Raw genomic sequence first — 18,211 nt, forward strand, 5'->3', positions numbered from 1 at the left:
TTTGGGCAGATGTTTGATCTACTGGGAATGAAGAAAACAGTCACAAAATTTTAGTTTTCTAGTATTTTTACTAACACTATATGAAGAACAAAACACATGAAGCAACAATTAGAATTTATCGGTAAGTTATGCAACTAATTATAGAGTTAATTCTACTGTTAGTTTCATAACTTACCGATAAATTTCAATTGTTGCTTCATGGTTATGAGCTCAAAATGTATTTTGGTTTTAATAAAGTGTTAGCTTTCATACAATTGTTTGAAAAGCTTTTGATTATTTTTGCGTTAGAAGCGCGCCTAGGTCAAACAGATCAAAATTAGGGTTAAAATTATTCAAGAAATTCATAAATTCGTTTGCAAGTAATTTTTCGTGAAACTCAAAAACTGTACCTTAAAGTAGTCGGTAATTTTGCGGTAAGCAATATTTCACAATTATAGTTACATGACGCAATTGTGATCCAATAACTATATTGTGAAATAATGTTCACAAAATTCTAACCAAAAGGCTACCGACTACTTTATGGCACAGAATTTTTTAATTTAACGAAAAATTACTCTCAAACGTATTTATGAATTTATGAATAATTTTAACCCTTGTTACTTTGGCTGACTGAGGAAACTTTGGTATATCGATTTGATTATTGAATTAATAAGGGAGTACAATGGTTTATTATAAATATTCGGTTTTTAGTTTTCAGTTTTTGTAAAATCGACAGTTCTTGATGATTTCTGATGTTAACCATGTCGAATCAGCATAGGGAAGAGCTATATAATAGTGCACATATGGCAAATAATCAACTGGGCATCAATTTTGACGACAACCCTAAATTTGATCTTTTTGACCTAGGATTGCTTCTAACGCACAATTATTTGAAACTTTCTCAATACAATAGTCAAACTTTTCTGAGCATCAGACAGAAAATTAAATTTGTCGTTCCCGAAATTTTTAGGTTTTGATGTTCTGCTGACGCAGATTATTCAGTTAATGCGCATCTGATTCATTTCGGCTTCTAATCTGGTTTCACAGAACTCTGGATGTTCTTCACAAACTATATTCTGCTTGAACCATCTAAATGTCACAGTTCGAACCGTTTGCTGTAAATTCAATCCCACCAAATGAAGATTGCCTCCATCGTTTGAAATCACAACAAAAGGTCTGTCCATGTGAGTGCTGGAAGTATTCGCAAGTTGAGTGAAAAAGACATTATGAACCAATGTTCCATATTCAAGACGATCTATCACATTCACGCAGCCAATGTGATCAAATCTCGCCTAAATTTATGATCACACAATGAATTGAAACTTGATAAAAATTGGTAAGAAACTTATTAAAACGTGGTAAATCTTGCCAAGAGCTTGACGTGGTAATTGCTATGAAAAACTGAAAATACTTAAAAACTTGCAAAATAATCATGAGATGGCAGGACATTACCAGCTGTGAAAACTAAAAAGCACCTTTAAACAAGTTTTAGCCCGAAATCATTAAATTAAACAAGAATTATCCAGAAATGTCCGTTATGACTATCAGTCCCAAGTTTTTGCTGGCCATTGTCTGGAGACCAACCAGCGCTACTGTAATCATTGCAGACTTCATGATACAACCACTTTCCCCTGTCCGACTCAAGTTGGTTTGCTAACCAACCTGGGCAATTGAACAAAGAAAAATTGCCTTCTTTAAAAAATTTGAGAGCATTTGAGTAAATGACAAATCGAAAATATCGCCAAATAAGAACCCGAGCCAGCTTGCAACTAGTGTGGGTAGAGATTACTTATCGGAAGAAATAAATGCCAAAAACCAGAAACTGTTTTTGCTTCATCACTTCAAAATCTGCGAAAAAGTTAAGTGCCAAGGAAAATGGATGAAATGTTTTTTCTTGTAATGGGTGCAAATCATGTGATTGCAAATGAAAAATGGTATTCACATAGTTATTACTCATGGATTTATGAAGCAAAATTACAGGCTAATGTTTTTTTTTTCAAATTCTCGAATCCATACATTGATTTTTATTAACTTGAACGCTTATACAAAAAGATTGCTCAGCGATTCTGTAGGATCTGTAACATCTGCAGTGTAAATTTGGCGTATCTTTTTTCAAAGTCTAGTTATATTTTAAATTCCTTATTTTTTTGTAGCAATGATTGCCGATAGTTTTTTGATGCAAAATTTTCTATCCAATATTTTGAAGCTTTTTTTGATTCGGGCCAAAAATATTCAAGCTGCTTATTTGATTGACTGGTTTGTCACTGAATCAAAATTTTGACCAAGAAAGCGCACGTTTGTTTTTGTTTTAGTTTGCAAGAAGGGCGGATTTAATACTGAAGAACAATAAAAAAAAATTGCATGAGAAAGTATGGCATGTTCAACGAAAAACACTAAAAATACTTTATTGTTATCAGATTTGTTATAAAAACTGGATGCTAATCAGTGGTTCTTTTGCATGTGCACTTTTGTAAACATACACAAAATTTTTCGGGCGTACCCTCAGCATTAATGCGATTGACTCAACTGATAATTCGATTAAAAATGATTATAATAGGAAAACTAACACCTTGCGGCGTTTTTTTCTCGCAGTGGATTATGTTATTTCTCTCACGGAAAATTTACAAAAACACATGTACAATAATGAAAACAAATACCTAAAAATCTTTATGACTGTATACCGTGCCAAACTTTTGAGTGAAAAATAGGAAAAAGTGAGAACTGGTTACAAAAGTGGGTGGTGGGCCCCTCCCATCGGTAGGTAGCGGAAAGCTGCACAACCACCGGTGTGCAGTCATTCGACTTCTGAGGGTTCTTAACAGGAGACTGATCAGAACGGATATTTTGGCTCCCGTGAGACGGGGCCCCGGATTGTCCGGATCTCTAGGTAAAGGAGCGTCTTTGGGTTGAGAGCCTCTAGTCTCTCTCTCCTTCCGACTTCTCTGCCTTTACTCTAGGACCAGCCATGTTTCTCGTAGCAGTGATTCACTAAGGTCTTCTTGACTTCTTCTTGACCTTATATCTTGGGAAAAAACACTTGACTGCTATTGTCCAAAGTTATTTCTGAGCTTTTTATCTTCAATATCAAGCGAGCTATGCAGACTTTATAATACCACGCATTGCGGGTGAGCTTTCTTCATGTGAGTTTTCCACCAGTCCACTGTCCTGTATGATTTATTGCAGCCATTCAAGGGGCAGCAAACGCTTTTGTTGGAAACGTACCTACTAACGTTTTCATAAACGTACCAATTGACGTGCGGAAACTACTTTCACAAAATTTAACCGCTTTTCATATTGGGCGTCAAAAGACGAGAGGAGTGGCAGCCACATTCTTTTAATTGTTTTTTGGGTACCAGTAGACACTCGTAATTACGCATGAAATATTGTTGATTTCAAAAGAAAACACACGATGTTAACATTATGAGCATAGCCTGCAAAAATCGAAATTCGTGAATAAAACTGGAGTGAATTGATATTTTTGACCTTTTTGACGTGAGAAGTTATTGAGTGCATGATCATGAGTGCATGATCATGATCTTTTTTTACATGATCAATTGGAAAAATTTTTTTGTTACCTTCATATCAGTAAGCTTTTGGGTGGCGAGCTAAAGAACAATATCACCATATAGGTTATCATGGTTCTGAGAGCTAGGATTGGAAATATTGGAGCTTGTATTTTACATCCCTTACCTGACAAATAGCTTTTTTCGGCGAGGAGGTAAACTCGCATTTGTAACTCGTTTTCGTTCTCATTTTTTTTAGATTAGGATGATTAAGCTCAGCTAGGATGATTATCTGTCACTGCCATCCGCGAAAGAAAATTCTACAACGATCCCGAAACTAGTGACATGATGTTGTCACCATAATTTAGAGTGAGTAGCTACTATCCAAATTTTTTCTAACAGATTTTTGTAACTTAAAAGTAACTTTGTTCGTTGTTCATCTTCCAACAACTACTCATCGCCAATTGAAATTAACTTATTTTGCTGTTTAATAGTCACCGCTGTACATGCAGTGAAATTATTGATTGTATAATTTGGAGTAAACTCAATGGAATATTTTTTTTTCATATCCAATTTTTTCGTCTTTAAGTTTTTGGAATTTCTATTATCCAATTAACACATAATTGCCACTTTTTTCATCAATTAATTTTTCGATGTAATTAGCTGTTTTTATTCACTTTTGAATAATTTACACAAAAGTTTATCATCTGTCAGTCGCTATTTGGTAGCTACTATCCACTGTGATCCTCTCTATAGTTTCATGCTGGAACGGAATTACTTAAATCGGACAGTAGCTGACGAAGTTGGCAAAATAGGCCAAAACGTGCACAATTTTGTCGGGCGCAACCTCATGGTTTTTGCGGGCGACGCATTTGATAATTCCTTTAAAACAGATTAATCTGAAAACATTAACATTTTGTTTAATTTATTCGCTATGTTGTTCCTCTCATGAAAATCTTACAAAAGTACAAAGAACAATTCCAAACAAATACCTATAAATCATTAAGGGCGTCTGCTAGTGCCAAATTTTTTTTACTCACTTCTGCAACTGTGGCAAAATTTACACACTTCTGAAACCAGATTTCACATATCCTATCTGTACACAAACTTTAAGCACTTTTCACATTAGACGCGAAAAGACGAGAGGAGTTCCAGTGACATTCTTTGTAACTATTTGTTTTTTCATGGTACCAGTAGTCAATCGTTATGATACGAGGTTGGCAAAATAAAATCCTAAATTCGAGAACAATTATTTGAGAAAGCAAAGTCTTGCCAAAAGTTTATACCACTCATATTTGTCCAGAGCTTCCAAACTACGTGCGTTTTCAAAGAAAATTGGACTATCCAAAGAGAATTGGACTATCCAAAGAGAATTGGACTATCCAAAGAGAATTGGACTATCCAATAGTACGAAGATCTTTTCTTACGGATACAGAGGCGAGAACTTTATTGCCTTCGTCCATATCCGAGACGACATCAATGAACTCTTGTGGAGAGTAGCCATGCATGCGACCTCTGATCATGTACAGTTTTGACTGCCACCCACAGCAACCTGAACACAGAAGAAAACATGTAATTTGTTTCTTTCAATTTAGGATTGCTTGTTGTGCTATCGTTTACGGTTTTGATCAAGCATATATGAACCGTTCTATGATAAGTGAAGTTCTTTGCCTGGTTTATTTTGTGATAAGTCAGTTCAGTCTACCCGGGATCTAATATTTCCTATATTTATTAAACAGTTGATAGAAAATGAAACCGACCAGAGTTGCAGAAGGGAGCCAGAGTCTCATATCAACGAGTTCGGTGTAAATTTTTGAAAGGAAGGTGTTATTTGAAAAAAGTCATCATGGACTCAAAACGAATCCGATCCCGTCTGCCGATGCAATTCTAATTTTTGATCCTCAGCGCGCACAAACCGGGAGCTGCGAAATAAAAAAGGTATAGGACGATGTTAAAAAAATTTGAAAGTTATTAAGCTTTTATGTACTATTTTCTGCTATTTCCCAATATATCGTGTTTCTGTTGAAGAAACTCTGAAGAGCCAAAGCCATCTAATATCATTCTACTTGCACAGATTAGTCAACCCATTTAAAATGTGCAAGCCAATGTGAATGATAATGCGAACAAGGCTGAAAAATACTTTTCTCATTTTGAGAGGAAATGAAAACAAGGCGGCTCGGTAATGTGCGATCGCACATAAGGTTCCGACCCCGCTCATCCACAATTTTGGCATAATTGTCTACCAAATGAGGAACAGATAGAAAAACACAAAAAACTCAAGTATTTTTTAAAAAAAAACTGGTGTATGAACGAAAAAATAGCCTTCAAAGCAAATAACTCAGTGGAGTAACAATGATGCATTCGATTGATGAGATATGCCGATATTAAGAAAGCGAGCGAAGACAAACGGCAAAATCAAACAACAACAAACATTAATTACATCAAAAAATTTACGTCTGTTTTAAAAAACAAAACTTAATAATAAAGTCAAAATAGCGTCAGATAAAACTGAAAATAAACAATCAACTGGTAAATCAAAAGAAAAATTGTTTATTCACCAGTTCATAAAAAAGCTTGGTAACAATTAGATAATAAAGAACAGAAACCTTGGAAGTTGGGTAATTTGCTGAAGTTTAAAAAAAACACTTAATTTCAAAATAATTAAAAACAATAAGGGGTCAACTAAACAATCCCATCGGTTCACAATTACCAATGCTTCTATAGAAGGGAATTAAGAACTCTTGGTATTCATTTTTTTATGTAGTTACAAAAAGAACAACAAACAAACAACAAACAAAAAATCATTGAAAACTTGCCAGAAAAAGCTTTGGAAGCCGTAAAGCCATACTTGGGCCCCCAAAGTATGTTCCATTGCACCTTCGTCGAACACCGAAAAAGCATTCTGTGGCCGCTCATTATTGAAAATAAACAACAATTAGACCAAAAAGAAAAAATGCAAAATTATGTAAAACTTGTTTTTTTTTTCGAAAAAAATTTACTTCCAAAGACATGAAAGCCGTTAATTACAAAATGAAAAAAATGAATAGGTTCGTCCATTCTCCCAAAGAAAGCCCTTAAGACCTGCAATTATCCAGAATATGTCTTACGTCTACAAAAAGAACGTCAAATATAATAAAAATCAAAAATTCATTTACTTTTTTTGTGAAAAACCCGTGTGGAAGCCAGTAAAGTCATAAGGAATTCTCTTAAAACATTAGATTTTGTGACACCAGTCCCTTTTGACACCTTCTTTTCAAATGTATTATGTCACCTCTCAGTAATGAAACTAGGTAACAACAGGACCAAAAAGAAAAAAAGCAAGATTATGCAAAACTTGTTTTTATCGAAAAAAATTTATTTCTAAAGACATGAAAGCCATTAATTACAAAATGAAAAAATTGAATAGGTTCGTTTAATCTTCTAAAAGAATCCCTCGTGACCTTAAATTTTCCAGAACAAGTCTTACGTCTACAAAAAGAACGTCAAATATGACACAAGACAAAAATCATATTACTTTTTGTGTCGAAGCCAGTAAATTCAAAACGAATTGTTAAAAAAACATTAGATTTTATGACACCAATTCCTTTTGACAGCTTCCCTCGACATAAATAATGTCATCTTTATCTTTTGAATAACGAGACCAGGTAACAAACAGACAATAAAAGGAACAAAATTGCTAAGTTGAAGTATTTTTTTTTATTTTTGGAAAAGAATTGTTTTCAAAGTAATGAAAGCCATTATCTATCTTCTAATATCAGAACATCGGCTCATCTATTCTTCCAGGAAAAACCAACCAAACCGGGTCATTGTACAGGAAATTAAAAACGACTAAAAAGACAAAGTAAAAACGGCAGTTAAAGAAAAAATTGAAAAATTCAATTAAATTCTTCGAGAAAGTATTGTCAAAGCGGTAGAGAACCACAATCTATATCTTTAATGATTTAAATATTATCAATTTTATGTTATTTTGAACGCGAAAAATGTGATATTTGAACTGACAATAGCGTGATAATTTGACCAAATTAGAAAACATGAAAAAAGGGCAAATACCTAAAAAGTAAAAAAAATTTTGTGAAATCTAGTAGTATCAAGGCCAGAACACCATAACTTAAGGCGCTAAACCGCAATAAAGATTAAATTTGAATTCAGCAGAAAATAGGTGCGCCCTTTGATTGCTGACACTAAGCTACAATTTGACCAAAGTAAGAGAAAAATGGAGGCGAAGTTCAATGAGTCATTTTTTGTTTAAAAATTTTAGAAGTCAAAACGACCATAAGCTTTCAAGCAACCAACTAGATAAATTAATTTCGAGCTAATTAGAAAGCCAATAGAACCTATCACTAGTGAGCTTTGATTTGAAATGTTCTGTTATTTCATTAATATAAAAAAGATCTAATTTTTTTTTATAAAAAACCGACTGATGGAAATCCGAATTTTTTTTGGATTGTAACGCTCCAAGATTGGTACAAAACTAGTCCTGCTAATGTTGACTGTTCATTAGGAATATTTAATTTTTGGAATAATATTGATTTAGATATTTTGTCTGTTAAAAAATCAAAAGTAAATGCTGCGTTTTTGATAATCAACGAATAAAGATAGCAAAAAACGGCAAAGTTTTATTTAGAGAGCACTCTCAACGGAAGTTGAAGTAAAATAGCCCATTTTCAGTCTACAGAGATTGTATTAGTGGTGTTGGGGTGTGCACTTCCTGCAAATTTAATCAGAGTGGACTAAAGAAACTTATTTCGTGCTCTTTTTGATGAAAAAGTCTGAATTTTGTGAAATTTTTAGCCGGAATTTTTGACAACAAAAATTCAATGAAAATAGACGACAATGTATTTTGTCTTTAAACGTAAAATCAACAACATTTTCAGGAAAAAATTTATTAAATTTTATCAAAACTTGCGAAATTTTAGTCAAAAATTACGAAAAAAGGTGAACGAAATCAACGGAATTCAATCTATTTTCTCGAAAGTTTAAACCTCGATATCTCCCTGTCAAAAACGAAAATAAAAAAAATCTTTTTAATTCCATATTCTACGCTGGACAATTTTCTAATGATACCAGTCTCATCTCTCTACGATGAATATATCGATCGGCTAAAACTGACAGAACAAAAAAAAACTCAGTTGAGTATATAGTTCCTCCCCACTCAAGAGGGGTCGGAAAAATAAAGAAAACCTTTTAAAAGACAGCTTCTGTGTAAAAGTCGAGAATTAGTGTCATGAAAGCAGATGATTTACTTTTTCGGTATACTCAGGTTTAATATCAATAAAAATTGTTCGGCGCAAATATAGTTGTCCTGGATGACACCAAGGTGGCACCAAGGTGGCACGTGCCGTTACATAGTTAATCTTTATGTTAAAATATGACCCGTTCATCTTGGGGGGCGCAAATAATATGCGCCCACTAAGTCGGGGGGGGGGGGGGCACAAACGAAAAAGATCCATAGAACTTTTACGGATTTACGCCTCGCAACACTAAAAGATTCTTTTTGTTGGTTCAAAGGAAAAATATGCTTTTTTGTGTGGAAGTAAATTAGCATTGATAATGGTTTAAGGCAAAAAAAGTTCTATGATTGAGTGGAATTCGTTGATTTCAGTTAAAAAAAGACAAAATAAAAAAACTAATTTTTTGCTCTCTTCATTTCATAAAAAGAATTGGAAACCAAAATTCTGATTTTCCATGACAAAGAATAAATATAACTCTCATAAACAGCTTAAGAAAAATAATAAAGGTGCAAATTCTTTATCAATTATCTCATAATGAAACCAAAAATCTAAGAAAAAAATACGCAACAAAGACAACTTTGAAAATGGTTTTAATAAAAATTGTTTTTGATGCCCTCAATAATGACGAAAAAAATAATCAATACTCTTTATGATGACCGTTAGGACGACGGATAAGACATTTTCTTTTTGAAAAACTTCTGGAAACATCTATTGTATTCAGTTGAAAAAAACACCCAATCGGAATCAAAATAATTTTGGTCGAGGAACATAATATATTTTTTTTGTTGAGTTGATATGAAACAATTAAAGTAATGAGAATTTGGAATGCCGCTGTTTGATTTGAAAATATCTGTTTAGCAATGAAGTTTGTCTTCCGCAAACACTACTCTTATCCATGAAATGTGTTATCCATGAGTATGTGCTATCCATGAAATGTTTTTGAGACTTTCCATTTTCCCATGACATAACTTTGGTAAGAAAATTTTTTGGTTCTACAATACAAAATGACTGCAAAAAATACAATTTTTTTAATTTTATGGGAAAAAATGATTGAGGAAGCGGTAGCTGACTATTGATTGACTTCTGAAACGTAACAGAAATTAGGGGAAGTTTAAGTTTTTCTCTTTTATGATTTCCGAAGCTGTTCAGTGGTCCCTCCGAATGAATCTTACTGAGGTTGATGAGTCATTGTGTATATTTATTTCTGATATATCTAAAATATATATACAATAAAACAAGATGTTCCTTATATTGGGTTTGTAAGTTCCCGTGGGTTTAACGACCTTTTTTGCCCAATTTTCAAGCCAAAATGACTAAGTCGTATAAAGGAGTCAAATCTAACAAAAAGATCAGAATTGATCCTTCCTACTCCCTGCTTCACTTTATAATAAAAATTTTATATTTGAATAATAAATTTTCTTACTTCAGTTTTCCTTAAAAACAATTGAAAACGAATTTTTGGTTAACCTGGGTGTTTGCTTAAAAGTTGGTTTCTTTGCTATTCAAAAAATACTATCCCCTAATTACAAAAATTGAACTTTGAGCAATATTGAAGATGTGATAGCAGCAAACAATCAACTTAAAAATATTCTCGTCTGAGATTTTCTAGACATAATGGCTCCTGTCTTGCACCCCAACCTGGCTCTGGTAAAAAAAAGCTACCTATTAGCCGAACTTGAGGCTGAGAGAATTCCAGAGCTGAACAAGCTTAATTCATCAGTAAAAACCTAATTCAATTCTGAAACCATGCATCACCAAAATACTTTAATTTTCTCTATGTGTAATTTTTCTCCCTTATGATTCTTTTGAGGTCATACAGTTCACCCCTGCTACACTTAACCTTTGTAGTCTAAAAATTACACATGCGCCTAAGTTAGGTCTAAGCTGCATAATGTGATACCTTTAATGCCTACAACTGATAAAATTTCTAGTAGCTTTCACGCTATTTACTCTTAAGCTGGGATGTAGGTAATTACCACCAAGCGCATTCAAATTAGTCATTACGACTTGCTACTCAAGTTAAGTGTTACAAGGAATAACGCGGAAGCTCGAATTGCATATAAAATAAAACCTCGATGACGAGAGTTTAGTGGAGCCTATCATTTTTGTGCAGTAAATACTACTCAAAAATAAAGATTAACCAGTGTTAATTGTGGCATGAACAGACTACTGGCCATACGCAAAAAACAGAAAGTATGAAGACAGAATCAGCGCTGATTTGCTCTGCCACCAACCTCCGTGTACATAAAAACCAGTTTCTGTTTTTTAACCTGAGTTAGTTTCAGTTTGATGAGTATCTTTTATATGATCTCACGTGTGTAAAAAAGTTTAAAACATATTCAATGCTTGTTTTTGCTCTATTTAATCAAAAATTTGTTCCTGTACTGTTTACGCAGCTTTCACGCTTAGAAATTATCGACTTTCATGAAAAAAAATTGCAAATGCAACTCTGTTTAAAATAAAGATCTAATTTACAGCATGCTTACAAATGTTAGCAAAAACAACAGGTTGATGCTATTCCAGCTAAAAAATTGTCGAAGAAAGGAAGCACGATTTTTTGACAATACAATTGGGTTCCCGCAAGTGTTCACTAATGTTTCAGGGCGCAATACAGTCAGATGAACCGAAAACGGTTGTTAGTTGTCCAAGCAGGCTACATAATCTAGTATGCTGGTAAAAACGCTAAATTACGAGAAGAAAATGAACTTTCAAGACCATTTCATCATCAAGGTAATTCTCCCGCGCAGTCAACGATATTCGAAGGATTCCATACAAAAGAAAGAGTGTGCTGCACTTGATTGACCAGTTTATAGTCCTTGTCTGAATCTAATTTGAAAATTTTGTACAAGTTTGAAGCAGAAAACTGTGTAAACCGTTAACTTCATGTTTAAAAAAGAGAAAGGCGTAATGAATCGTTACCTGACAACTGACTTGAGCTAAAAAATATTATTTTTTTCATGCTTATGGCGCTTTCTAAAACTGCCACAGATGTACAAATGCGCTGCGAATACTACTTAACTATGCACTTGAAAATGAACGGAACTTTTGATTACAAAGATTTAGAGTATAGCTCACCATTATCAAAATCTCCACCAAATTGTCCAAGATTGAACCAGTTAATTTTCTTGTAAATCTTAGAAGCCAGATCCCAGATCGTTTCCATGTCAGCGTCCTGATCATTCGTGTTGGATGACAAACCTGATTGATACCAGTCCCACAAACAGTAGTAGTCACTAAATAAAAGCTAGAATTTAGAATTGAAGCCAACATGTTGAGGTTTTTTCGTCTTTGAAACTGGCTATGCTTGTCGTTTCCCGGGTCGAGGTTTGGCGGTGAATTTTTGTAAGAAATGCGGTGAAAGGCGGTGAAAAAAATGTTAACCGAGTATTTCTTACACCTTTCTGCGGTGAATTCCGTGAATCGCAAATGAATTATTTATTTTTCCCAGCGTTCTCAGTATTCTTACAAAAAAGAACCGTCCTTACACGGGTTTGAACCTCTGACCCCCTGCATGCCTTTAATACTTATTCCACTCAGCCAACTGTCACTTAATTCTTTGATATTTCCTGTGAATTTAAACCAGATTGAGTAAACGTTGGCAAGCAACTGCGGTGAATTAAGCGATGAATTTTTGTAAGAAAAGCGGTGAAATGAGGTGAATTATTATTTTTCACCGCATTCACCGCTTTTACCGCATTCCTTATATTAATTTGCCACAAAAGTTGATGCGGTGAGTTTTTGTAAGAAATGCGGTGAATTTTTGTAAGAAATGCGGTGAAATGCAGTGAAATATTTATTTTCACCGCATTCACCGCATTTCTTACAAAAATTTACCGCATTCAAAGCATTTCTTGCAAAAATTCACGCAAAAACCTCGACCCGGTTGGGCCTAAAGGGTTCCGCATACCAAAAATTTGCTTGTTTTGTTGCTTTCGCGACACACTTTGTATATTACAACGGATGAACGTGACTAGTTTAACAAAGCTGGAGACATTAATTCCAGGCTATTTTTCAATCTCTGCAGCGAAATGAGGTAAAGGAAAACAACGCTCGACAAAGTAAAAACCATAGGAGGACAAGTCCTGAATTAGAAATAAACAAAACAAAATAATTGATCTCTTCAAAATAACATTTAAACAGCAATATCAAACTAAAACAGAACGCCAGTTTCAAGGTATAAGAACCTCAAACTCCTCATTATCCCTCAAACAACAGCACCTTATAAAACTTTCGAGAACATAAAAAACCTTCTGGCAGTTTTAGATAAGAATTGGTTTTTTTGAGACTTAACAAAAGGACACTCAAAAAACAACAAGACTTACACAACTAAAAAAACGAGGTTCCTGTGAAATTAAACCAGGTTGAGTAAACGTTGGCAAGCAAATGCCTTAATTTTTGGTAAGAAATGCGGTGAATTTCGCGGTGAATTTTGTAAGATATGCGGTGAAATGCGATGAATTATTGTTTTTCATCGCATTTCTTATATTAATTTGCCACAAAAGTTGATGCGGTGAATTTTTGTAGAAAATGCAGTAAATTTGGCGGTGATTTTTTGTAAGAAATGCGATGAAATGCGGTGAAATATTTATTTTCAACGCATTCACTGCATTTCTTACAAAAATTTACCACATTCACCGCTTTTCTTGCAAAAACTCACGCAAAAACCTCGACCCGGGTTTCAAAAATGTGCCAAAATATCCGAAATGTATCCACCATTTAGCACTCAGCTATTCTGATTCAAAGAACTAATTAGCATAATTATTTATAGTTGAGATAATTTAACAGTTTATAATCAGTGTGACCCGTGTGTCTTGACAGTTATCAATCACCAGCAAACGTCAGATTAAATTAACTGATTTGGTACGATAAAACAGGTCTGACAAATTATAATATGAAATCGTACTTTTGATCAAAAACAAAAATTAATAGCAAATGCTTTACAAAAACTGATCAAACTAAATTTTTCGTTTCTAAAAAAGTCTTGCATCTCTGCCTGGGACATCTATTCTCTTTCGTCATCCACCTCCCCCCCCCCCCCACACACACAGCACACAGTCTTTTTCATGAACCAAAAAATGATGTGTTGTTATGTAGCATGCTACTATGTCAAAATAGTACGTGTACCGGGGCGGCATGAAAGTTATATTAATTTAATACATCAAATAGCAGAAGAAGGCGACTGACGTCACGGTTAACATTAATTTAAATCTTTATTGTTTGACGCTATTACGTGATCGAGAATCTCACCCCTTCTATGCGTTTTCTGGCAGACATAGAAAATTAGTCAATTTTTTTTTTAAATGAGTGGGTTTCTGGCACATGAAAAAAAATCTTATAATATGATTGCAAATGACGTTTTTAAGCAACTTAACTGTAATAATAGATGCTTGGAATGACCAGCATCGAAACTCCATGTAATCACAATTGGCTGATAGACAGTTGGTTACCATATTGCCCATTATGAAAAATAATAGTTTAACAAAGCGGGAGACATTAATTCGAGGCTATTTTTCAATCTCTGTGGCGCAATGAGGTAAAAGAAAACAAAGTAAAAACCAAAGGAGGACAAGTCTTGAATTAGAAATAAATAAAACAAAATAATTGATCTCTTCAAAATAACATTTAAACAGCAATATCAAACTAAAACAGAACGCCAGTGTCAAGGTATAAGAACCTCAAAACCCTCATTATCCCTCAAACCACAGCACCTTATAAAACTTTCGAGAAGATAAAAAACCTTCTGGCAGTTTTAAATAAGAATTGGTTTTTTTGAGACTTAACAAAAGGACACTCAAAAAACAAAAAGACTTACACAACTAAAAAAAACGAGGTTCCTGTGAAATTAAACTAGGTTGAGAAAAACGTTGGCAAGCAAATGCCTTGAATTTTGGTAAGAAATGCGGTGAATTTCGCGGTGAATTTTGTAAGTTATGCGGTGAAATGCGATGAATTATTGTTTTTCATCGCATTTCTTATATTAATTTGCCACAAAAGTTGATGCGGTGAATTTTTGTAGGAAATGCAGTAAATTTTGCGGTGATTTTTTGTAAGAAATGCGGTGAAATGCGATGAAATATTTATTTTCAACGCATTCACTGCATTTCTTACAAAAATTTACCACATTCACCGCTTTTCTTGCAAAAACTCACGCAAAAACTTCGACCCGGGTTTCAAAAATGTGCCAAAACATCCGAAATGTATCCACCATTTAGCACTCAACTATTCTGATTCAAATAACTAATTAGCATAATTATTTATAGTTGAGATAATTTAACAGTTTATAATCAGTGTGACCCGTGCGTCTTGACAGATATCAATCACCAGCAAACGTCAGATTAAACTAACTGATTTGGTACGATAAAACAGGTCTGACAAATTATAATATGAAATCGTACTTTTGATCAAAAGCAAAAATTAATAGCAAATGCTTTACAAAAACTGATCAAACTAAATTTTTCGTTTCTAAAAAAGTCTTGCATCTCTGCCCGGGATATCTATTCTCTTTCGTCAACCACCTCCCCCCCACACACACACACAGCACACAGTCTTTTTCATGAACCAAAAAATGATGTGTTGTTATGTAGCATGCTACTATGTCAAAATAGTTTATAAATGTTTATTTTCAACGCATTCACTGCATTTCTTACAAAAATTTTTCACATTCACCGCATTTCTTGCAAAAACTCACGCAAAAACCTCGACCCGGGTTTCAGAACGGGAAAAAGTTAGTTGTCGGAAGAACGATTATTACTCGATCACGCTGCGCCCGCAATAAAAAAGACCTATTGATATCAAACTCAGTGCAGCTCAGTGGGAAAACAAACGTTTCGGATTCATTGACATCGGCTGTTAATTTTACAAAAAACTTTTTTTATTTTTTGTTACGCTCTAAGACTTAAAATCGGTAGTGACATAGGAACATAAGATACAAAATAAAATATTGTTTTTGAGACTTTCGCGATCATTGATGAATTTCAAACTCAATCCGGATACCTTAATTAACAAAATTTCCAAATTAATTCAATAAACAACTTTCAGGGTTTTTCTGCCAGGAAACAGCTGACGACCTGTTGCCGGTTGAAAAGAAGTTGCCTATTCTTGAAAACTTGCAAGTGCCTGGCAAAAAATGAAACCACAAGTAATGAAAAATCACTATCGGCAACTCTTCTTACAAAATTATGCAATAAAAAACTAAAAACGAAAAGTGTTTGTTGATCTAAATTATCCAAACTGTCATGTACCTTATAAATTGATCTAATGGAAAAAACGGAATATTTTTAAAAAATCAATATCACCTCAGCAAAATCTTGAAAAAAAACCGCAAAAGATAAAAATCAAATCAGAGAAACTGTATTGATCTGCTATAATTTTTGCAATATTGATAGTTGATACCTGTGACGCTGACACTCCCTGCCTGTAATGTCGCCAGCCTCCGCAATCTGATATGTCCAGTACATGCGAATATCCTGAGGCTGGTTGTAATTAGCTTGAAATCCTTCGTAATTGACCAGCCTCACTGCGAAAACATTCGAACAAGATATTTGAACTCTTTCAAGGATAAAAAATGACTTCTCAGAAGGAAAAACCACAAAAGATAGAATGTCTGATCTGACACTTTGTTAGTTTCCAGAATGTTTCCTACAATTGAAATTTTCCTTATCAATTTTACTTATGAAAATTTATTGAAAAACTTGTTGTGATAATACAAGCGCGCTGTGATATGGGTTTTTAGATAATTTTCGATATCTCTCAAACTAAAGTAGCAATTTTTCCTTACAAATGTAATGCGACTCGGTATAACAAGAAGACAAAAAGGACCAAATAGGACAAACTTAGAAAATACGTTTGCATTTTTTGAAAAGAGATAATTTGTTCATTCATACCTCCATTTGAGGATATTGAGACCTGACAATATCCATATAACGTTGAACGTCTAAAAAAACAAGCGACACATACAGAACCAACACTTAAATTAACAAGAAAACGGCGTCGAAGCCGTTAAAACCATAAACCTTTCCATAGGTAATAAGATATAATCAATTCCGTCTACTTTGAGAACCAGTAACTTAAATTGTAACCTCTGAAAAATGGCAAAAAGAATAAATAGAGGCAAAGTTAAAAAATACATTTTTAATTTTCAAAAACAATTAATTTCAATTCATAAAAACGTTAGCAATCAACTGAAATCATTAAATAAGTCCATTTTTTCCAAAAAACTATTGAGAACTGTCCTTATTCAAAATATGTCTTATGTTTACAACAAAATGTCAAATAAGGTCAAAAATTTAAAATTATATCCAATTTTTGCGAAAAACCCATGACGAAGCTGTTAAAACAATAAGCATTGCATTTTAAGCCTCAGATTTGTTCAATTTTGTATTTTTTTGGATAAAGATAATGCGATATGCAACCTTTAAATATTGAGAATAGGTAACAATTTGACAAAAAACACCAAAAAGCAAGTTAAAACATAAGCCAATACATTTTTTAAAAACAATTGATTTCAAAGTAATGGCAAACTTTCGCTATCAACTTAAATCAGTATAAAGGTTCCTTTATTAATTCACAAAAAGCCGTTGGGTTTTGCAAGTATAAAAAATGTTGCAGATCCTTTTTAAATACTTGCAAAATTAAACGGCTTTTTGTGGATTAATGAAGGAACCTTTATACTGATTTAAATTGATAGCGAAAGTTTGTCATGACTTTGAAACCAATTGGACGAATTTCTTGAACAAAAATAATGTGATATGCGACCTGTAAATATTGAGAATAGTTAAAAAGTAGACAAAAAACACCAAAGTGCAAGTTAAAACATAAGTCTATAAGTCTATATATTTTTTAAAAACAATTGATTTCAAAGTCATGACAAACTTTAGCTATCAACTTAAATCAGTACAAAGGTTCCTTTATTAATCCACAAAAAAAACCGTTAAATTTTGCAAGCATAAAAAACTTGCAGATAACTCCAAAAAAATAAAGTTAAAAATTTACATTAAATTCTGATCGAAGATGGAGTTAAAAACCATAATCTATTCAGAGAAAAAAATAATTAATTCAATTCTGCCTTGTTTTTAAGCTCCAATAATGGAATATCTGGCTGTTCAAAAATTTGACCAGACACGAAAAGATCCTCAAAGATAGAAATTGTCCAAAAATGTGAAACTTGTAGTACCAAAGCCGCAAAACTCTTAATTAAAATGTAAAACCACAATTAAAATTGATTTTCAGTCTCTGCGAAAGACGATACCACATGCTTTTGCAGTTCTGACAAAAATTACGTAATCAAATTCAACATATTTTTCAGCAAAACTGGCGAAAAAATGCATTTAAAAAAGAAAGAGTGAACAAAATCAACGATTATGAGTCACATATTCACAAAATTGTAGACTTCAGTAACTCCGGAAAAAATAATGTCAAAGATTGTATTATATTATATTATCACGCCAGAAAGATTTTCTAAAGATACCACTGACTCCAACGATGAATAAATCAATCGGA

At 33.5% G+C, this 18,211-nt stretch overlaps 1 protein-coding gene across 1 annotated transcript; it reads right to left on the reverse strand.

Annotated features, from left to right (window-relative positions):
- Positions 1-977: 977 nt before the first annotated feature.
- Positions 978-16,305, reverse strand: LOC142356586 (uncharacterized). The gene is made up of 4 exons (XM_075408451.1): positions 16,106-16,305; positions 11,789-11,946; positions 4,910-5,034; positions 978-1,271 (listed from the first exon to the last, which is right to left on the reverse strand). Exons 1-4 carry the CDS (start codon positions 16,168-16,170, stop codon positions 978-980), a joined length of 642 nt encoding a protein of 213 aa, XP_075264566.1. The 5' UTR covers positions 16,171-16,305.
- Between the last annotated feature and the right edge of the window lie 1,906 nt (positions 16,306-18,211).

The sequence above is a fragment of the Convolutriloba macropyga genome, unplaced genomic scaffold (assembly GCF_964194025.1).
Source record: "Convolutriloba macropyga unplaced genomic scaffold, txConMacr16.3 SCAFFOLD_1774, whole genome shotgun sequence".
In the NCBI taxonomy this organism is placed as follows: Eukaryota; Metazoa; Xenacoelomorpha; order Acoela; family Convolutidae; genus Convolutriloba; species Convolutriloba macropyga.